General features: G+C 38.0%; 1 protein-coding gene across 1 annotated transcript in view; it reads right to left on the bottom strand.

The window, feature by feature from the left end:
- LOC124804751 (chromatin assembly factor 1 subunit A-like) overlaps window positions 1-21,702 on the bottom strand; it is a 102,756-nt gene extending 81,054 nt beyond the window's left edge. The window contains exons 1-3 of the mRNA XM_047265056.1: window positions 21,577-21,702; window positions 21,292-21,374; window positions 18,446-18,499 (exon numbers count right to left, since the gene is read on the bottom strand). Coding sequence (XP_047121012.1) covers window positions 18,446-18,499; window positions 21,292-21,313 — 76 coding nt within the window. The 5' untranslated portion in view covers window positions 21,314-21,374; window positions 21,577-21,702. The remainder of the gene's footprint in view (window positions 1-18,445; window positions 18,500-21,291; window positions 21,375-21,576) is intronic.
- Window positions 21,703-24,036: the final 2,334 nt, after the last annotated feature.

The following is a 24,036-nucleotide window of genomic DNA, read 5'->3' as shown; positions in this document are numbered from 1 at the left end:
GTGAGTGTCGCTAGTGCCCCAGTATCATAAGCTAACATACCACACATAATTTGATACGCTAATTGTTATTGATGGTAATAGTAGAAGGTCATTACTATAAACAAATTTAGGAGTGAGAATGAACTGTCTAATACATGCCAGTTCAGGGAAAGTACAGTTGTATACCTCCAATAAATAGCAAATGGCATCCACATGTACAACTGTATGAAGTAAACTACCCACATAAAAACTTTTAATACAGACAATTAGAGCTACTTCTGTGAGGAATGAAAGAAGGAAACATAGTTGTAAGCAAATTGCAATGAACAGAACGGCAGTTAAGTATACAGTACAATGAAGTGTCTTGACCAAACACCAGATGCCTGTGCATTGTGACGGCCAGAATTAAGTCTACAATGACACCAGCACAGACTATGTGTAAGGGAGAGGGCAGATTTATGGCAACTGCAAGCACACTACCCTTAAAACAGTCCAAAATGATGGCCTTGCTATATATAATTCTAACAGGAGCAAAATCAAGGACTTGTGACATAATTTAAAATTTAAAGTAACCTTATATTTTGATCCTTATTCATTACCGGGGTACCAATCCACCTTAATACTTAACTGAACAACACAAAAATTTAACTGCTAAGTTGGCCAATTTCTCTGAAGTCATGCCAAGTTATCTGACCTATGACATTGACTTTAGTGACTTAATGTTAAAATATTGAGAGAGTTCTGCACACTTGATAATACTTTTTTAAGAGTTTGTTTCAGCCTTGCATTCTTCAACTCTCACGTGACAATGTGTTTGCAATCAACAGAAATAATTGACAAATAATTTTAGTAAATTACTGTTATTATTTGTAAGGCATTAATTATGAATTATACCACTGAATGGATATATTTTACTGCGTCAGTAATATTTACCGAAAACCTTGTTTGTGTCTGCGTGTTTCAAAGACACACCCATACAGTCAGGTGCATTCACATTACATCAGGATTAATATGATGTACATAACAATGTGTGTGTGTGTGTGTGTGTGTGTGTGTGTGTGTGTGTGCGCGCGCGCGCGCTTTGTTCGGAACTACAATCTTTCTTTCTACGCTTATTTAAAATCAAACTTACAAAGGCATTGAAGCATGGCTGCATGATGGCCTTATATGCAACTGATTCATTTGTCTGTTTTAACCTTAATCTACCACAGAAATATTGATAAATTTAACTCAACCAAATGCATACTATCCTGTGAAACCTTAATAAATATGCTGAAAACTACCCGCAACATGAGACCTGAGTTTCTCCTGGCATATTCAGTTTTCAAGCAACTTATGAGAATTCAGACAGGTAATATTTACAGTGACCACTGATATTTTGGCGGGAGCACACGTCACCGTTTTAAGGCACAAACTGCATTGGACAAGCAATGTACAAGCAAATTTACAACCTCAGTTCTTAGAGTAATTCAGGAAAGATAACACACATGCACTGAACACTAGTGCCACCAAATATGACTAAAGTCAGAGATATAAATAGTGAAAGTCTACAAACTAGCAGGTGAGGTAACATTGACTCTGTCCCTCTCTCTTTTTTTTTTTTTTTTTTTTTTTTTTTTTTTTTTTTTTTTTTTTTGACAAGGGAGAGAGCAGGATTCCAAGCAGAGTTTAAACAAAAGCCTTCATCCCTGTTTACAAGATTGCTCGCTAATTTAATCTCAACAGCTTCCTTAATAACACTGTCGAAATACTTGGACCTGCATGCCAACATCTTGGTATTGTTAAATGACATAGGGTGACCAGTATCCAAACCATGTTTGGCAATAGCAGATCTACTTGCTGCTGTAATTGTGTATGCTGTTTATGCTCACTACAATGGTCCTCAAAGTTGATACTGACATTGTTATTTTACCTGCAGACAATGACAATGTCACCATTGTTTTAAACAAACAGGATTATGTACAAAAGATGCAATGTTTGTTATCTGACTCAGCATATTGCAGGTTTGATTCTGACCCCGTGAAAAGTGTTGAGAGAATCACCAACAGCTTCCCAAAGAAAAATGGTTTGTCGCAGGACAGTATCAAGAGTCTTAACACCTATAGTACTGTTCCCCCTATGTTATACGGCCTTCCGAAGGTACACATGGAATGGGTTCCTTTCCATCCTATATTGAGCAATATTGGTGCTCCAACATATCATGTAGCCAAGCATCTTGCTTCTCTGTTAAGTCCCCAAGTTGGTCGGTGTGAACATCATATCAGGAACTCAGCTGACTTCTTATGTCGTTTGGAGGGAATGTGGTTGAATGACTCTTGATATTTTAGTAAGTTTTGATGTTGTCTCTCTCTTCACTCATGATCCTCTGTCTGATTCAATGTGGTTAATTGAGGTTAGTTTAGTGTTGAATTAACTAATAACTAATCTCTTGCGACGTGTGTTGACATCCACTCACTTTTAATTCAATGACCAGTATTACGAGCAGACAGATGGAGCTGCGATTGGTAGCCCATTGTCTCCTGTGATTGCAAATTTGTTTATGGAAGACTTCAAGAAGCGTGCACTGGAGTCGGCGCCTTTGAAACCTGCCTGTTTCTTCAGATATGTTGCTGATACTTTTGTTGTTCGGCCTCATTGTACGGAGAATTTGAATGCCTTTTTGGAACATCTGAACTCAGTTTGTGTTACGATGGACGTGAGATAGGATGGTTGCCTTCCCATTTTTGATGTTTTGGTTTGGAGGAAGGTTGATGGGTCATTGGGACATGCAATTTACCTGGAACGTACTCACACTGACTTGTATTTACAGGCTGATAGTTGTCACCATCCGGTTCATCGTGAAGGGGTACTTCATACCTTGATACACAGGGCACGTCATTTCCGACACTGAGACTTTGCCAGCTGAGCTGGCCCCCCTCGAAGCTACATTTCATCACAATACTTACAGTGAAAGGCATATTGAACGCACTATTGACCAACTGTGCATCGAGTGACTGACGATAATACTGAGTCAAAACCGAAGTGTACTGCCTTTCTTTCTTACACAGGAACCACTTCCAACAAGATCAGCCATATTTTATGGAAATACAATGTGAAATGCGTTTTCTGACCTCCATCTAAAATTAGAGTGCTTTTGGGTTCTGTTAAGGATGATCTTGGTTTGCGTAAGGTGGGTGTACATCGCATTCCTTGTAGCTGTGACATGGCATCATTGATCACGCTATCAGGACTGTTGAGGACCAATGTACCAAGTATAAATGGCACACACGATTACAACAGCCAAGTATTTCTGCTATTGCCAAACACTGTTTGGATACTGGCCACCCTATGTTAATTGACAATACCAAGATATTGGCACGCACGTTCAGCTATTGGGACAGTGTTATTAAGGAAGCTGTTGAGATTAAATTAAAAAGTGACCTTGTAAACAGGGATGAAAGCTTCTGTTTAAGCTCTGCTTGGAATCCTGCTCTCTCCCTTGTCAAAAAACAGAGGGACAGAGTCAGTGTTACCTTACCTGCTAGTTTGTAGTCTTTCACTATCAATACCTCTGACTTTGGTCATCTTGGTGTTCAGAGTGTGTGTGTGTGAGTGTGTGTGTGTGTGTGTGTGTGTGTGTGTGTGTGTGTTTTATCGTTCCTGAATTACTCTAAGAACCGAGGTTTTAAATTTGCTTGTACATTGTGTGTCCGTTGCAGTTTGTAACTTTAAAATGGCAGGTGTAAATATTACCTGGCTGAATTTCCGTAAGTTTGAAAATACCTGCAACATATGGTTTGGAACATCCACTCATGATGGAAATATATTACCTTTAATGGTAACAAATAAACCTGACCTCTCTGAGGATGTCCACATTGAAACTGGTATTAGTGATGATGAGGAAGTTGCAGCTACAATGATTACGAAAGTACAAAGGGCAACTAAAACAAGTAGCATCAGATCTCAGTGAAGAAATTGAAACTCTCAGCTCTGGACAGCGACAGGTAGTGAAATCATGGCTTAATTTTGAGAGAATAGTTGACCAAGCACTGGACAGATATATACCCAGTAGAAGTGTTCATAACAGGAAGGACTCTCCATGGTATACACCTACATGATTACTCTGGAATTCACAATTAAGTGCCTTGCAGTGTGTTTGTCGAACCACCTTCAAGCTATTTTTTCTACCGTTCTGCTCTCAAACAACGCATAGGAAAAACAAACACTTAATCTTTCTGTGCAAGCTCTGATTCCTCTTATTTTATTATGACGAAAACTTCTCCTTCTGCAGGTGGGCAACAACAAAATACTTTTACACTCTGGGGAGAAAGTTGGTGACTGAATTTACATGAGAAGATCCTGCCACAAGGAAAAGAACTGTTTTCACGATTGCCACCTCAATTCATATATCATATTCATGGTCCTCTCCCATATTTCACGATAACACGAAGCAAGCTGCCCTTCTTTGAACCTTTTTGATGTCCTCCATCAATCCAACCTGTTGCAGATCCCGCACTGCCCAGCAAAACTCCAGAAGAGGGTGGGCAAGCATGGTGTAAGCAGCCTCTTCAGTAGACCTGTTGCATTTTCTAAGTGTCATTTGTTTGCTTTCCCCACATTATCTATGCGGTCATTCTAATTTAAGCTATTCACATTCACAACAGTCATTTAAGAATTTAGTTGAATTTATGGCCTTTAGATTTGTGTGATTTATCATGTAACCGAAATTTAGTTGATTCCTTTTAGTTTAAATATCTGGGCATAATGTTGCAAAGCGATAGGAGATGGAACAAACATGTGGGAACTGTAGTAGGGAAGGTGAATGGTCAACTTTGCTTTATTGGAAGAATTTTAGGAAAGAGTGGTTCAACTGTAAAGGAGACCGCATATAGGTTGTTGGTATGACATATTCTTGAGTACTGCTTCAGTGTTTGGGACCCACACCACGTTGGATTGAAGGAAGACATCAAAGCAATTCAGAGACAGGCTTCTAGATTTGTTACCAGTATGTTCGAACACCATGAAAATGTTACAGAGATGTTTCGGGAACCCAAATGGGAATCCCTGGAGGGACGGCAACATTCTTTTTGATAAACACTGTTGAGAAAACTTAGAGAACCAGCATCTGAAGTGAACAGCTGAATGATTCTATTATCACCAACATACACTGCACGTAAGGACCATAAAGATAAGATATGAGAAATTACGGCTCATACGGAGACATATAGACAGTCGTTTTTCCCTCACTCTGTTTGTGCTAGACTGGTACAGGGTACCCTCTGCCATGCACCGTACAGTGGCTTGTGGACTATCTATGTAGATGTACTTGTGTGGATGGAGTCACACTTTTCATATTACAATTTGATGACTGTAGAAGATGGTAAATGACAGCATTATTTGCAAATGATCCAAGAGGGCTGCTCAGATTGTCTCCTAAATCATGCATGCAGATCAGGAAAAGCAGAGGGACTATAATACTTCCTTGGTGAATGTCAGATGTCCCTTCTGTTATAGTCAGTAACTTTCCATAAATTATTACGAACTGTGACCTTTCTGGCAGAAAATCACGAATCCAATCGCACAACTGAGATGATTCTCCATAGGCACACAATGTAATTTAAAGTCGCTCATAAATCTAAAAACATGGAACCAGTTTGACAGCCCCTGTTGATAGCACTGATTACTTCGTGAGAATAATGAGTTTCTTGTGTTTCACAAGAACGATGCTTTCTGAATCCGTGTCAGTTGACTGTCAACGTACGTTACAATCACCGTAAATAAACTTCTCCAGAAACAAAGGCTACTGTATAATAGATGTAAAACAAAGCATAGGACTATAGACAAGAAATACTGAATGAAATATGCTTAGCTGCCTACAAAGCAATCCAAGATGCCTTCAATGGCTACTGCAGCAGAGCATTGTCAAAAAGTCTTTCACAAAACCAAAAGAAATTCTGGTCATATATTAACGCCATCAGTGGCACCACAGTTAGTGCCCAGTGATATGACATACTGAAAGCCATGGAGCCAGGATGCTGTTGCTACTCCCAATTAAGAGTGAGTAAAAGGTCATCCATCTTCTGTTCAATCCCAGGATAGAATCAGTGTATACCCCATCTGTGTGCCTCTACAGTAAATCCTATGTGCAAACGTTAGTAAATCTTCTAAATGTTTGTGTAATGTGTATCTGAGGAGGTAGGTTGGTACCTGCCCAGTATTCACCTAATGGGAGGTGGGAAATTGCCAGCACACTGGCCCTCATTGTTAATTCATTGGAAGGATTTGAACCATGATTGGTGCAAATCACCATCCCATAAATGGGTGCTTTAATGTGGACGGCTATCCAGGTGGGTGGCATTGAAGCAGTATGGTACATTTCATAGGGAGGACGCAGCAACTTATCTTGTATGGAACGTCATCTACAGGTGTAGAAGTGAGTTCAGGTGTGTGCCAGGGAAGTGTATTAGGACCCTTGCTGTTCACTTTATATTTTAATGACCTAGCAGACAATATTCATAGTAACCCCAGACTTTTCACAGATGATGCAGTCATCTATAGTGAAGTACTGTTGGAAATAAGTTGCACAAATATTCATTCAGATCTTGATATTATTTTAATGAGGGGGAAAGATGGGAAACTTGCTTTAAATGTTCAAAAATATAAAACTGTGAACTTAAAAAAGGCATAGTACCCTGTGGCTATAACATCAATGAACAATGGTTATGATGGAGTACCTAGCAGAATATTAAAGTACTGTGCTGCACATGTTAGCCCTATATTTAGCCATATTTGTAATTGTTCCTTTAGGAATGGTCAGTTTCCTGAAAGATTAAAGTACGCAGTTGTAAAGCCGCTTGATAAAAAGGGACAAAGGGACAATGAAGACAATTTTAGATTATTTCCATGGCATCAGTGTTTGCTAAAGTTATTGAAAACGCTGTGTATGGAAGGATAATTGATCATTTTATATCACACGATTTGCTATCAAATGTACACTAGTGGAGTAGTGTGTTTAAATTTTGCGGCATGCACTGCAGTTGTAGCGGTTATAAGCTAAGTACTGACAAACTTATTTGTGCTCTGTAATACAGTTATTAAATTTAATAGATTTCAGTGGTGTTGCGTGCTGTTTGTGGTGAAATAACGACTTAATAAACTTTTGTAATCGTTCGCTCGCTGTGTTTTTATCGAGTTTTCAGTGTGTTGAAGTCGTTTAGTAAATTTTGTGCTTTAGTTTTCAACTGACGTTTATTATTCTTTCTAGTGAAATATTTCAGTAAAATTTTCATTTAGTGTTTTAACTTCGTTTAGTGTTACAGTGGTCGTTTCAATTTTTTGGTTTTAACTAATAATTTTGTGAAGTTTTGCTGGTATTGGTATCGGCTGTGTTAGTAGTATTAATACAAGTAGCTGCTATCTTAGTAGGCAGAGAATTTTGAGATCATTATTGTTAGTTCTTAAATAGTTCTACTGGTGTAACTGAACTTTGGTAACGTAGACGTATAGTTTTTTTTTCAGTAACTGTAAAATTTTATCATGAGTGAAAAGTGTGGGCTCTGTCGTAGGTTTGTGAGTAGTGGATTACGGTGTGGGATTTGTTCAAAGTATTTTCATTGGGGGGAATGCAATGGGGAAGCCAGTGGTCATTTTAGGGAGATCCTCCCCTGGGAATGTAGAATCTGTAGTAGAAACAAGTTAATAGAGGAGCAGGAGCGTAAGATCTGTGCCCTTCAGGTGCAGTTACAACGCGCAAAGGAGGAACTAGATAGGTTGAGGAGGGTGAAGGGTGGTGGGGAATGGGAACTGGCAGTTGGCAAGAAGGTAGCTAGGAAGAGCAGGTATTCAGATAGTTTTACTTTGTATACATGCAATAGATACGACCAACTGTCAGAGTTGAGTGGAGAGGAGCCTCGCGTAGTCGTAGATGTAGGTAACTTGCAGCAGTCCTCAGCAATTAGGAGGCCTGGGTTAGTTGCAAAGTCTAGCAGAAAGAAGGTTCTGCTGCTAGGTAGTTCCCACGGTAGAGGTGTGGGCCAACAGTTGCAGGAAGTGTTGGGGAGTGAGTACCAGGTCACCAGCATTGTGAAGCCTAGTGCAGGGTTGGCTCAGGTGACTGAAAGCATAGGGGAGTTATGTAAGAATTTTACTAAAGAAGATCAGGTAGTGATAGTGGGTGGAGCAGGAAACAGTCTCGATAGGAACGGGGAATATGATGTCAGTGGTGACTTGGTTAAGATAGCTACTCAAACTGGTGGCACTAATGTGCATTTCATGCAACTGTTTCAGCGTCATGATCGGCCTCACCTTAATGCGGCTGTTAGGCGCGTTAATGTGGGGCTGGGGAGGGCACTGATGGCCGAGGGCATGGATCACATCTCAGTGGTGCCAGTTGGGTCTATCAGTAGATGGGTTTTCACTAGGCATGGCCTGCACCTCAATAGGTATGGGAAGGGGAGGCTGGCTAAGCTTATAGGTGACAGTGTAGTGGGGGGTGGTGGTGGTGGTGGTGGTGGTGGTATCACTCAAGGAAAAAATTCCTGTAGTAGTTGGTGTTAGAGCTGCACCTTTTTTAGACTGAAGTCAGCTGATAGGTATACCTGCTTAAAGGAAGTGCCTCTAACTAAGGGCTCACCTCCAGAGGATGTAATGCTTCTAAGTAGAGGAGGAATTAGCATATTTCATCAAAATATAAGAGGTATTAGAGATAAAGTTAGTGAACTGCTAATAGATGTTAACTCTGAAATTATTGGTATATCAGAGAACCACTTAAATAATTTGATAATTCAGAGGCTTCCTTTACCAGGCTACAGATTAGCTGGCTGTTTCTCGAGGAGTTCCTTGCGGGGTGGGGGAGTGGCTCTGTACGTAAAAAACAGTATTTCATGTGAGTCCATAGATGTATCACGACACTGCTCTGAAAAGATATTTGAAAGTTGTGCAGCATTAGTTGAATTTAGTGAAACTAAACTTCTAATTGCTGTTGTTTATAGGTCCCCTAACTCCGACATCAGAGCATTTTTGCTTAAGCTAGAGAGGGTTCTTGATTGACTTTGTAGGAAGTACCAGAAAGTAGTTATATGTGGTGACTTCAATATTAATTTTGTACATGATTGTGTAAGAAAAAGGATGTTGGTAGATCTCCAAAATTCATATGATCTGATGCAAACTGTGTTTTTTCCAACTAGGGTGCAGGGGAACAGTAGCACAGTCATAGACAATATTTTTATTCATTCTTCATTACTAGATGGGCATTCTGTTAGTAAAAGGGTGAATGGCCTTTCAGACCATGATGCACAAATTTTAACACTAAAAGGTTTTTGTACTCAAACCAATGTCGTATTTAATCACAAACTACGTAGGAAAGTTAATCCAACAGCGATAGAGTTTTTTTCAAAACTTGTCAAGGAACAAGAGTGGCAAGACGTTTATAGTGCTGATAATACAGATGATAAATACAATGCTTTCCATAACACATTTCTCATGCTCTTTGAGAGTTGCTTTCCATTAGAACATTCTAAACGGGGTACTAGCAGTAATGTACAGTCCGGTTGGCTGACTAGTGGGATAAGGATATCATGTAGAACAAAGTGGGAATTATATCAAAATGTTAGTAGTAGTCACAATCAAGCTACAGTAGCTTATTACAAATGGTAGTGTAAGGTGCTAAAAATTGTTATTAGCAAAGCAAAAAGTATGTGGTATGCAAATAGAATAGCTAATTCACAGGATAAAATTAAAGCCATATGGTCAGTTGTGAAGGAAGTGTCTGGTCAGCAGCACAAGGTTGATGATATAAAGTCAGTTCGCAGTAATAATATTTCTGTTACTGATAAATCAGATATATGTACAGTATTTAACAACCATTTTCTGAGCATTGCTGGTGAATTAAATAAAAATTTAGTTTCTACAGGAAATCATATAAATTTCTTAGCAAATGCCTTTCCGAGATTGACGTCTGAAATACTCCTCTGTGATACAGACAAGAGGGAGATTGAGTCAATAATTAAATCACTGAAGACTAAGGACTCTCATGGTTATGATGGAGTCTCTAGTGGAATATTAAAGTACTGTGCTGCACATGTTAGCCCTGTATTTAGCCATATTTGTAATTTTTCCTTTAGGAATGGTCAGATTCCTGAGCGATTAAAGTACTCAGTAGTAAAGCCGCTTTATAAAAAGGGAGAAAGGGATAATGTAGATAATTTTAGACCTTTTTCTATGCCATTAGTGGTTGCAAAAGTTATCGAAAAGGCTGCGTATGTAAGGTTAATTGATCATTTTATATCACACGATTTGCTATCAAGTGTACAGTTCGGCTTTAGAAGTCGTTTGACAACTGAAAATGCTATATTCTCTTTTCTCTGTGAGGTACTGGATGGGCTAAACAAAAGGTTTCGAACGCTTGGCGTATTTTTTGATTTAACAAAGGCATTTGACTGTGTTGATCTCACAATATTGCTCCAGAAGTTGGACCATTACGGAATAAGGGGAGTAGCTCACAATTGGTTCACCTCTTACTTTAGCAACAGGCAACGAAAGGTCATTATTCACAATGTTGATAACGGCTGTGATGTGGGATCTGAGTGGGGTACTGTCAAGTGGGGAGTGCCCCAGGGATCAGTGTTGGGGCCGCTCCTGTTCCTTATTTATATAAATGATATGCCCTCTAGTATTATGGGTAACTCTAAAATATTTCTGTTTGCTGATGACACTAGCTTCGTAGTAAAGGACGTTGTGTGCAACATTGACTCGGTTTCAAATAGTGCAGTACATGACCTTAGTTCACGGCTTGTAGAAAATAAACTAACGTTAAATCACATGAAGACTCAGTTTTTACAGTTTCTAACACACAATTCAACAAAACCTGACATTTTAATCTCACAGAATGGGCATATGATTAGTGAAACTGAACAGTTCAAATTCCTAGGTGTTCAGATAGATAGTAAGCTGTTGTGGAAAGCCCACGTTCAGGATCTTGTTCAAAGACTTAATATTGTCATTTTCACTATTCGAACGGTATCGAAAGTGAGTTATACTTCGACACGTAAATTAGTCTACTTTGCTTATTTTCATTCACTTATGTCATATGGTATTATGTTTTGGGGTAACTCTTCCCATTCTAGAAGGATATTTTTGGCTCAGAAACGGGCGGTTCGGGCAACAAGTGGTGTGAGTTCATGAGCCTCTTGTCGACCTCTGTTCATGAGTCTGGATATCTTGATGTTGGCCTCTCAATATGTATATTCCTTATTGTCGTTTCTTGGTACCAATATTAGTTTATTTCCAACAATAAGCAGCTTTCACTCGGTTAATACTCGGCAGAAATCAAACCTCCATTTGGATCGGACTTCCTTAACTCTTGTGTAAAAAGGTGTGCAGCATACTGCTGCATCCATTTTCAATAAGCTGCCACTCGAATTAAAAAATCTTAGCAGTAAACCACGCGCTTTCAAATTGAAACTTAAAGAGTTTCCTCATAGGTCACTCCTTCTATTCTGTCGAGGAGTTCCTTGAAAAATTAAGCTGATTTTCATTGTATATCTGATAGCGTTTGCTTAAACTTATGGACTGATTTTCTTGCAGGTTAATGAACATTTATTTTTATCTGTTATTACTTTTATGTTGTAAGTTCATGTACTGACACGTTTCATGACCTTTGAGATTTGCTCCTCAATTTGGTCCTATGGAACTTGACGTGTAAATAAATAAATAAAATAAACAACAGTTTGGCTTCAGAAGTCATTTAACAACTGAATATGCTATATTCTTTTTACTCTGTGAGGTTCTGGATGGGTTAAACAAAAGGTTTCGAACGCTAGGCATATTTTATTATTTACCTAAGGTGTCTGATTGTGTTAATCACAAAACATTGCTCCAGAATTTGGACCATTAAAGAATACGGGGTGTAGCTCACAATTGGTTCACCTGTTACTTTAGCAACAGACAACAAAAAGTCATTATTCACAATACTGAGAATGGCTGTGATGTGGGGTCTAAGTGGCGTACCATCAAGTGGGGGGTGCCCCAGGGATCAGTGTTGGGGTCACTCCTGTTCCTTATTGTATAAATGATATGCCCGCTAGTATTACAGGTAACTCTAAAATATTTCTGTCAGCTGATGACACTAGCATGCTAGTAAAGGATGTGTGCAATATTGGCTCAGTTTCAAATAGTGCGGTTCATGACCTAAGTTGGCTTGTAGAAAATAAACTAATTCTAAATCACAGTAGGACTCAGTTTTTTTATTAACACACAATTTACCAAAACCTGATGTTTTAATTTAACAGAATGGGCATATGATTAGTGAAACTAAACGGTTCAAATTTCTAGATGCTCATAGGGATAGTAAACTGTTGTGGAAAGCCCACGTTCAGGATCTCGTTCAAAGACTTAATGCTACCATTTTTACTATTCGATCAGTATCCGAAGAAAGTGATCGTTCGACACGGAAATTAGTCTACTTTGCTTATTTTCATTGACTTACGTCGTATGGTATTATATTCTGGGTAACTCTTCCCATTCTAAAAGGATACTTTTGGCTCATAAATGGGTGGCTTGGGCAATAAGTGGTGCAAGTCCACGAACCTCTTTTCAAGAGTCTGGGTATTTTGATATATTCCTTACTGTCATTTCTTGTTAACAATTTCAGCTTATTCCCAACAATAAGAAGCTTTCACTCACCTAACACTCGACAGAAATCAAACTTGCATTTGCATCGGACTTCCTTAACTCACATACTGCCGCATACATTTTCAATAAGCTACCACAATAATTCAAAAATCTTAGCTTCAAATCAGAACTAAAGAGTCTCTTCATGGGTCCCTCCTATTCTGTCGAGGAGTTCCTTGAAAAAGTAAGCTGATCCTTGTTGTATTGTTGATTGCATTTACTTAAGCTTATTGATTGATTTTTTTCGATTCATAAACATTTTATTTTTATATGTAATTACTTTTATGTTGTAATTTCATGTACTGACATTTGCCATGACCTTGGAGATTTGCTCCTCAATTTAGTCCTACGGAACTTGACATGTAAATAAAAATAAATAAAATAGACTCAGTTGTAGGTACAGTAGGTAGCAGACTTTCATTTGCTGGTAGAATACGGGGGAAATGCAAACAGTCTGCAAATGAGACTGCTGAGCCGTGGTAAAAATTGCTGTTTTGAAGAGCGCGCCGCAGCACGTTGTGTGAAGCAGTCGGCCTCTGTTTCTGGCGGTGACGCTGCTGTGGCAACCGCAGATTTGGTCTCTCCCTCTGGTGGGACAGGGGAAAGGTTGCCTGTTCACGTGCATTTAAGGGGCGCTATCAGCTCGGCAGTTGGTTGGTTGTTTGGGGGAAGAGACCAAACAGCGAGGTCATCGGTCTCATCGGATTAGGGAAGATGGGGAAGGAAGTCGGCCGTGCCCTTTCAAAGGAACCATTCAGCTCGGCAGTTGGTCAGTATGGGTGAGTCTGGGTCAGTCTCGCGTCACCAGTTGCTGGTCTATCTCTCATTCGCCTTTGTGCAGCAGTTAGTGTCTGTCCGTCGTCGGAGTGCTAGTATGTCTGTCATTTGGATCAAACTTGAAAGCCGCAAATGAGAGTCTTGCCACTCCGCCACTAACAGAACTCAGGCTAGTGGTCACCCGGTCAGGGCTGAGTTCCTGCTTCTGAGTCTGTGCGTTAGGCGGCCAGTCTGGTCGAGTTGCTCGGGCAATGGTCATTGGCAGTTGGATCGATCGGTTGGTCGGTCGCGCACTGAGACACATGATGACTTGTCCACCTTGAGCGTCAGCGCATGTGAGGTCGCCACGTGAGTCCAGTGGGCCACGCCGTATAGCGGGGGGTAGTGGCTCCGCGGACGACACGAGAGCAACAGGAGTCAATCGGGCTGGCCGGTGCGAGCTGCGACGCCGTGAGACGGGAGATCGGTGCACCTTCCTGCGTCTGTTGAAACAGCTGGCAGCAGATGGTTCAGGAGAGCATTGGGGGTGCTGAGCCAGGTCTTCGCCAGACATCGCAGTTTATTGAAAGTTAAGTGATTCGTGATATGTTGTTTCATTTACTTGTTAAATTCTACTTGTTTTCTTGGTCAGTCTCTCGTCCCCAGCTTGCTCGTCTGTCTCTTGTCTGCATTTGTTAGGCATTTAGTATCTGTCTCTCTGTCGGTCGGTCTGCCGTACGTTAATAGCTGCCTCTGTCATGTTTGTCAGATTCGGTGTTCACGAATTTTTTGCTTAAGGTGTAAAGGCCAAATTCCTGAAATATGTTTTTATCTTGCCTATCATCTTGAGAGGCGGTATATGTGTAATGTTGGGCACGTTTCTACATTTTATGTAAGACTGCATTTCATGGGTTTTTATTTAAATGGTCATTTTAGTATATAAAGTTCCCACCCTTCCACCGTAAGAGTTTTCTTTTAAAAACAAGTTGTACTTTCAGTGGCAAGTAAAATTTTTAGTGTGAGTGTTTTGCACCATTTTCATCCCTCCTATGGGGTGCATAGTTTGTGTGAGTTGTTAAAATTTTTAGTTTAAAGTAATCTGGTGTGTTGCAGATTTGCACCAGTGTAGTCTTTCAGAGGTGGTTGTGAGCGGTCGTGACTACGGCCGTGTTAAAAGGGAGTGGCAAGCTTCTCAGCCCGAAAGCTCATACCATCAAAAAAATGTTATTTCTGTCTATGAATAAATTGTAACTTGATATTTAGAAGGTGCTTTCTGATTATAATTATTTAATTTTTTTTTAAGGAAAGGTTTTTAGGAATAAAATTTCCATTTGTTGAAAGAAATTTGTTTTCATCAGTTACCCACTGGCAACTACTTCAACGCTCACATAGTGTGATTAATTGTGTTATTGTCCTGATGAATCGCTAGAAAATAAAGTAAATTATTTAAGAAAAGATTTTGAAAGTAAATCCACGGTTCAAATGCATAGAAAACACTTGTGTGAGCAATCTTAGAATATTTATGTAAAACACATAGGTGGAAATGAAGAAATCGTTTTACATGGGGACATCCATGTTCTAATCTTGATGTGTTATGTTGGTAACACCCGTCATGAGAGGTTGTGGGAAGTAATGACGATGGAACCTTTGATTGTACAACCAATGCTGCAACAATGTTTTTATTTATGTTACTGGAGAAATATGAAGTATTTAACAGCTACCTTAACATAAAATGATTCTGGAGTGCAATCAAAGAGAATTTTTGGAGAAAAACACTGTTTGCTGAGGCAAAATAGAGAAACACACAATACATATCTTAACACCAAGTTCTCAATTTCTGCATGTTTTTGCATTTCTAATACTGATATACACACAGCAGGACTATCGACACAAGTAAACAGTAAACATTGGAAAATGAAACTTCCAGTTTTTAATTTAACAAAAACTCAGGCCACACTACTGATGTGTGTGTCACCACAACCTAGATTTCACATTCACATTCACCAACTCTCGACCTTCCAACCTAACCTAGTTCTTGGACAGTGCCCCAGATCAGGCTGTCACCACAATTATTTATTTATTTATTTATTTCGCCAGCCGTAGACATTTTAAAATGTATGGATGTTGTCAGTTTGTGTACATTCGCTTATTTATACAGTTTTTCATTACATGTAGTTAAACAACGCGAGACAAAAGTTATTTACAATCATTTTTACTAAAGAATTCACTTATAGTGTAAAAACAGTATTCCTGCAAATACAATGCAACGTTTTTCCCAAAGCAGTACATGTTATCTGTTTATTTTATTTTTTTGTGGCTGTTTAATATACAACTATATAATTCTGCCTTTGTGGCACAATCATTAATACTTCAACACAGGTGGGGCAAAAGTGGCATGCACATAAATAAAAGAAACATCTGTAAGAAGTAAAATTGGAAACTGAAGAAGAGCTGAGCACAGAATACAAGAAATTCATATCATTTTGTCAACACAACCAACAAATGTATTCCAGATGAAGTCATTAATAATGTTTCAATGTATGGTGCAAATGTGCTCAGAATCATCAATATGCAACAAGAGCAGAATGTGAAGGAAAGGCTGACCACAAAATGTGATTAACACACGTTAGCCATATGATGACTTATCTAGCTAACTGCCGTAAACTGGCTACCACACAGTATCCACCAATTGGTGGCTTTTGACTTCACGTAGAAGTGTGTTGCCAACATCTGCTCCATCGTACAAGTACGAGTAGCGTATGGTCAACCCATTTTTAAGTTCACCCAAAGAGATGAGAAACAGGTTGAAAACACCAAAATAAAAGTATTTACCATTACAGTACATATTCAAGTATAAAGCTTTAAATTTGTTCTCATTTTACATGTAATTTACATAGAACATTAACATGGAGTGTGCACTATTTTTAACTGACTATGTCATATTTAAAATTAAAGAAATCAATATGCTGAAGCTGATTAAAGAGAATGCAACTATCATGAACAAAAAGCCATTTGAATAAAATTACCCAAAATTCAGATATTGCCTGGAACTGTGTAAAGAGGAACACATTACTTTAGGGAGAGTTATTTGATTTTTGTTTACTGGAAGAGCACCACCCTATTCAGGTGGTATTATAGGACAAAAACAATTCAGACAATAATCCATTTTAATTGTAATCAACACTACGGAGTTAATCATGTCTGAACTTTAAAGCTGGATTACAGTTACATATGACTCAATCATATGGGAACTTTTAAATTGACTTTGTGAAAGTTCTTCTAAAGTAAGATAGTCACAGGTACAAGCATATGGACTAGGTTCCCAGACATACAAGTGGCCCGAAGACTTTTGAACTAATAGAACCCAGTATGTTGTACTCAAAGATGAGTGTTCAGCATAGACAAGGGTATCATCTGAAGTGACTCCAGGAAGTGTGATAAGGTCACTCTTATTCTCTAATACATCTATGATTTGAAGGACAGGGTGAGCAGCAACCTGCTGCCGTTTCATTATGACACTGCGGTGTAGGGAAAGGTGTTGTTGAGTGACTGTAGAAGGATACAAGATGATTTAGACAAACCTTCTGGTTAGTGTGATGAATGGCAACTAGCTTTAAATGTAAAAATGTAAGTTAATGCAGACGAGCAGGAAAAACAACCCATAATGTTCGCATACAGCTTTAGTAGTGTGCTGCTTTATGCAGTCACATCAATTAAGTATCTACACGTAACATTGCAAAGTGATAAGAAATGGGACGAGCATGTCAGGTTGGTAGTAGGAGAGATGAAGGCTCAACTTCGTTTTATTGGGAGAATTTTGGGAACGTGTTCTACTGCTGTTAATACACATTTTGTGTAAGGAACACAAAGATAAGGGCTCCTATGGGTACTTGCATACAGCCATTTATCCCTTGTGGAATAGGAACGGTAATGACTAGAAGTGCTGCTTGCTGAGTACATATGTAAATGCAGTAGGTTAGTTTGAACAAATCACTTCTGTCTAAGCAAGTGTACTGTTTTGTTTTTCTTTGGCTGTGACACATCTTACACGTCAGTTTTTGATAAAATCAACAGTTTGACATTTGAACTAATGTTTAATTGGAGCAAAAGGGGAGGGCAGGTGAAGTTAAAAAGCAGATTTTAAAAGTCAGTTCATGTCCCGGAAAAGTCCTATCAACAAATCAGCAATGAATTCCAGACTTCTCTGTTAGAATCACCATTTATTCACAGGCATATTTAAACATACGAGAATGAGAATAAGTGATAATTCACCTGTGTTGGCTGTGGGGTCAGGGTAATGAAACTGCATAACACCTACTCTTCAATGCAAATTGTTTAAGATCAAAAGACAGAATATTCAGTTCACAAATTCCTTAATAAAGGACCTAATATTACTCTTCAAGGGTACTGGTTGCCTTTACTACAATCACAGAGAGTGAAACCATGGAATAAACCCTCTTTCAGTGCAAGCAATAGTGGGCTAGGACTGCTGTTGTTTTTATCTCCCTATTCAAATCATATCAACCATTCACCTGTAAAAGAATTCTGGAACGTGCACGGGCACAGTCATAGATCAACTAATTTCAATGACTTCCTCTACTTTTCGAGGACTCACTTGAAAGATACTTGTATTATTGTGTTCAGCAGAAGAATTGTTTGATGTAGCTCTCCCCACTAGACTCTCCCACTCAAGCCTCTTCAGCTCTGCATAACCAGTGCAACCTAGATCCACTTCAATATGGCTACTGTATTCAAGCCTTGGTCTCCTTAGACAATCCCCTGCCCAACATTCACTACTTTTGAAAAGCTTTTATTATAAGTCATCATTTAACCATATAAACAATGAAAAATTTTCTGTTATCGTTATCATAATTTCTCTTTGTAGAATTAATTTCTTCATATGGTACAAATGTTGGAACTATTTTACGTGGCATTGAAATAATATTTGATGGCTTAGCACTTGAAAACTTTGAGAAAGTTACACTTTTTCTGTCACTTAGTCAGATGAGAAACTAGTTAAAGATGGAGAGGGAGGGAGAGAACCAAAACACAGTTTACTCACCCTGCTTCAGCTTTTTTCTTGGAGGAGTACAGCCATCATCATCATCATTTATCACTGGGGGAAAAATAAAAAAATTAATTATTTTAACAATCACTACAATCTTCTATAAAACATTCTACAAATGGAAATCTAAACTTCCTGACCTACATGAAGGAAATCTACAATTAACATTCAAGAAATAGCAAATAATGGCACGTATACTTTCCATTAAAAAACGTTTTATTGAAAAATGCAACTTTCCTACAGATACTAACATAAATTGTTCTTTGTAAGAACTTTCTCACACACAATGACGTGAAACTTTTTGCATTTGAGAATAATTTGGCACAGTAAAGTTATGTACCATACGACTCTGATGAAAATTTGAAATAAAAAATTATTACCGATTGCCTGAGGACTTTTACATGCCTGTTTCTTTGCCCAAATACAATTATTTACACTTTCACAAGTCTCATGGCAATACCCCACAGGTATCTCTCTTTGCAAATAAATAATGGAAGATAGTGTAAATATAAATGATGGCAATGGCATAGAACAATGTCACACATAATGTTACTCGTGTATCAAATTTCACAGACATTAATGAATGGTTTAAAGTTAATTCACAGTCATTAAACTCTGAAAAGACCCACTATATGCAGTTCAGAACCTATAAGAGATTTATTTCCAGCATATGTACAACATAGAAGAACATGCGGACAGAAGACGCTGACACGTTAAATTTCTCGGATTACAACTCCATAATGAATTCAGTTGGGATGGTCATACCACAAAATTTCTGAAGTGTCCAAACAAGTCTATTTGCAATATGAATGACATAAGATGCATACTTTGCTTACTTTCATTCTATTATGTCATAATGGGATCATATTTTGTGGTAACTCGTCAAACCAAGCAAAAGTTTTTAGGGAGCAAAAGTGTGTAATAGGGCTCATTTGTGGTGTAAACTCAAGATGATCATGTAGAGACTTGTTCAAGGAACTAGGTATTCTGACCACTGTTTCTCAGTATATTTATTCCATAATGAAATTTCCTGCAAATAAAAATGTCTATTTCCAACCAATAGCTCAGTATATGGAACAATAACAGTAATAAGAACAATCTACATAAAGACCTAAAATCACTTACGCCTACCTTGGTATAAAAAGGGGTCCAATACTGAGGAACACACATTTTCAATAAACTGCCAGCAACTATTATAAGTACTTAGTTTCAGACAAAGCAAAGGTTAAACAAAGTTTGAAAGACTTTTTAGTAAGCAATTCCAACTCTATAGGTCAATATCTTAACAAGGATTGTTAGACCAGCCTAAGTAAAAATGTCTGTTACATTTCAGTTTTGACAGCGCTTGGTCACAACAGTCAAAATTAGGTATTATGTGAATGGAAATTTATTGGAAGTGCATAACAAAGATTCATTCTGACAGTGTATTAATTTTGTAAATATTAGCAGCTCCAATTTACTGTAATGTATTCACATATTTCGACAAGCTCCTGACAAATGATCAGGGAAGTGAGTATCACATTAAAATGATCTATGTTTTTTGTGTTACACTTTCTGACATATTCCATGCCCATGAGAATCTCTCATTTTTGAGTCTTAGGAATGAAAACTGAATCTAACCTAATCATACAAGACAGCAAACAAATTACAAACACCATTTCACAAACTAAGTAAAATTTGACTATCCATAAATAAAACTAAAACCATGACCTTTCTAGGTCTTGACCCAGTACGGACAAAAATAGTACTCAGTAACAGAACCATACAAGTAGCAAATTTCAAGTATTTAGAATGTGACATATCATAGATCAAGATATGGCTATACAGAAGAAAAACTAATACTTACAACTGAACATGCGACACTGTAAGGGAATATTTTAGGGTAAAAGAAGGAAAGACAAACAACTGAAATTCTATTACGTCATGGCAGTTCCCACTTTATTACATGAGGTGGCAATTTAGATGCTCAGAAACAAAGATTTATGGCAGCTAAAACCATCAGAAATTAATTTTTTTATGAGATGTGAAATGCTGCACAGAACAAAATTAAAAACAAAGTAATAAAGGAAGAATTAGGGATACAACCAATAACTCGAAAGGCAATTAAATACAAAGAAAAATGGAAAGAATGTACACTTTGTGTATCACAACAAACACTTTCTGAAGTAGCAATGAATTATCAACCATGAGGCAAGAGAAGGGTGGCAAGACTGGGATAAGATGATGAGACAGAAACAGGCCCTAAGCCTAACCCCAAAATGACAGAAGATGAAAATATCAATACCTTATGATAATACAAGCAACAACCAGTGTTCAATCCTCACTATGCTAAACAGTGGGAGAATATCATCATACCAAATTAAACACATTTAATTCCTGGAAAATGAGATGCCTGTTCGATTCAATGGAGAATCTGGGCAGGGGAGAAGAATAGTGAGAGTGAACAGAAGGTTAACTCATAGAAATCTTCTTGCAATAGCTTTATGTCACAAAGCACATTATTCTCGTACGCAGTTAGTGCACTGAATGCTACGTAAACGCAAACCTTTGCAAGTTATAACCCTAAGAAGTACCCATTCTGCTCTCTGTGGTTGTAAGCACACAGCATGATTACAAGTAACAATCACATCATTCAGTTACTAAGTGTAACTGATGCATTTCATTTCATGTAAGTATATCAATTATTTATCGTTTACAGAGTAAGCAGTAGGAAAATGATTGTACAAAACATTTCGCTGTTCTGTCAGGTATTGAAAGACGGAAAGAGTTTTACAAGTGTACCTTAAAAACACGTATATAATCGCATTTCATACTGCATAACCTTATTACAACGTGTGACGTACCTATTTCTTGATTATCCTTCATTTCCAAAGTGCTGGTTTTGATATGGTCAACTAAACAGTTAATAACACAGCTTCTGGGGCGGCTGCAACAAGTATGCATTACATGATTAACACAAAGTAGTCTCGAGACATCAGGGAATATTTCTGTATATCAAACAACGAGACGAGCACACGCAATATAAGCTTTTATTTACTCATGTTCTCAAATTTTCTTGATAAAATGTTTGAGTATATCGTAAGGTTACTCTTATTACATATAGACTGGCGAAATTTCGAGATACATACATGTTCCACGGTGACTAAAGAGCAAAATAGTGTTTTACACTGGTGTTACGGACAATTACTTAAACGCGCACCTTGTGTTGCTGTCAACTATTTCGCGCGGGAAAATTCAGCTGACAACATTACTCAAATTCGTGCTTTGAAAAATAAATTTATCTTACGGTAATAATATCACTAACATTAATATGTAATTTAATTTTTAGCTGTGTTTTGTAGCTCTAGATAGTAATTTTCTATTTCCTCTCAATGTGATAATATTTATGTTGACACATCACAGGCACGCTGGCTCGATCTATCGCCACAGCTGCGCTCCTTCGTCAGTGATTCAGACGGGAGGTTGCGTACTTATAAGTAGCGCAATGTAGCTTGGTTTGTCGCAGTCCTACACAGAACACGCGTTGGAGGCGGGGCTGTAGCACTGTTGTCAGCTGATCGTACAGTTGTCAGCTGGTATTTATTGTCCTAAAAACCATGTGAGACGAAATGCTTCTATAAAACGCGATGAAAATAATTTTGCTGTGATAGAAAAACGAATGAAATCTTTTGTTATAAGACTCGAAGATGTCACGTTTAAAGTTTTTTCTCCTAAACATATCAGTTTTGTTTAGCTTCTTAGGTAAGTTTTTTTCTTTCTTTGTCGCTTTTTCTTTACATACTTCCATAATTTTACGCATATTATCGCTACGAATAACACAAAAGTTTTAAAACGCTGCCAGACTTTGAAGTGCATGTGATTCCAACGACGCTATGTACGTATTACATAAAAAATCAATTCTTATCACTGATTAAAGCCGTCTAACTTTTATTTTTTGATAATATTACATTATATATTCAAAAACTTCCGCGAACTTAAACTTCCCCTCTGACAAAAAGCGCGCCTTCTATGTATGTTAATCGTGGGCTTCTCACTACGGTCACAGAGTATGTAATGACTGCATGTGATTTCATGAAAAACCCGTCACGAAGCAATCGCACAACTTCCTGGCCGTCTATTGGTATGTGTGAGTTACAACAGAACTTGTCACCGTACGACGCAGCTTAATAGTTTAATGCACTATAGCACTGCTTTCATGCACATTTTTCAAACCAGAATACACACTCTACAAAAGCATATTAATTAACCTATGCACGAAATATGTTAGAAATGAATCATTCGTTACAAAATTACAATTTCTCGATCGCACAGATTTTAAGCTTTTGTTAATAGTGTGACATGTCCTATCAGTTGAGGTATTTCTTTTGTATTTGTGTACGGTCTGAAATAGATTGAAACCGGTCATCATTTTTTGATAAGTGTGTGTGTGTGTGTGTGTGTGTGTGTGTGTATGTGTGTGTGTGTGTGTCGCGCGCGATCAAGACTGTTTTTTAATTTTTATGAACATTACGATTCTCATTTCGCTAATTTACGAAATTTAATACTAATTTTCTTATCTAAGTGGTTTGTCATGCAGATATGTATTTAGCTTGCGAAATTCATTTACCGTTTGTATCAATACTCAACAATTCCGCTACGCATCAGCTTAGACATATAATGGCAGTAGACTATATCCACCGGACGTTAACCGGTGAGACAGTGTAAAATTCTTTGCAGAACACGCTCTTTTTTTGTCACATTATTTTATCATATCTTCCTAAAGTTGCAATTATAACCACGTTCAATGTATTTTTGACAACTATTTAATTTTCGCGCGAAATGTATTAGATCTGGAAAACTTTCGAGTAGGAACGATAGCGAGAAATCGAAAGCAGTAGCTTTCGATTATTGGGTACCAGACGTATCAGTGGTTGAAGGACCCATCATTTTACATGTTGTGTGACAACTTTTAACTTTTTTGTCCAGTTGCCAGCATTCATGGATTATCTGAGCAAATAAATTCCTAGTGAGATCTAAATAATTGTGAATCAGTTCTTTCAAAGAAATTGTTCGTGGAGGAACTATGCTATTACCTCGACCTGTGTAAGGGCACTTTTATTGTGTCTGTCGTGATGTTATCGACTTCAAGTCGCGATAACTTTTAAAGCCCTGTGGTAAGAGGCCAAAGCATGAAAAGACTGATGCGTACATATGAGAACTGCCATCTCTTAAAACTTATTACAATTACGAGGGTAACTGAGAGTATTTTTAAGAACTGGTTTTAAAGGTATTCAAGATAAATGACCGGTCAGAAACAAAGAATGTTCATATAAGCTTAAATAGCCTGTGGAAATTGTTTTGATTACCAGCGCACAAAAGGGAAGTAATTAAAGTACAGGACGCATAAGTCTTTAGAATGATGTAATAAACTGGCATTGGAAGTTTCGGTAATCGACGTTTGTCTATAGAAACTACTGGAAAGTGAAATTTTACATTCACGCCTTCATACTTCACGCCTTGGCATGGTGCTTCATCACATTGTGACACACTTCTTTTACTTTCGAACCCTATTTAAAAATTCTTATTACATGCGATATTGAATAAACATT

The sequence above is a fragment of the Schistocerca piceifrons genome, chromosome 7 (assembly GCF_021461385.2).
Source record: "Schistocerca piceifrons isolate TAMUIC-IGC-003096 chromosome 7, iqSchPice1.1, whole genome shotgun sequence".
NCBI classification, from domain to species: Eukaryota; Metazoa; Arthropoda; class Insecta; order Orthoptera; family Acrididae; genus Schistocerca; species Schistocerca piceifrons.
This window is presented reverse-complemented; position numbering and strand designations above follow the sequence as displayed.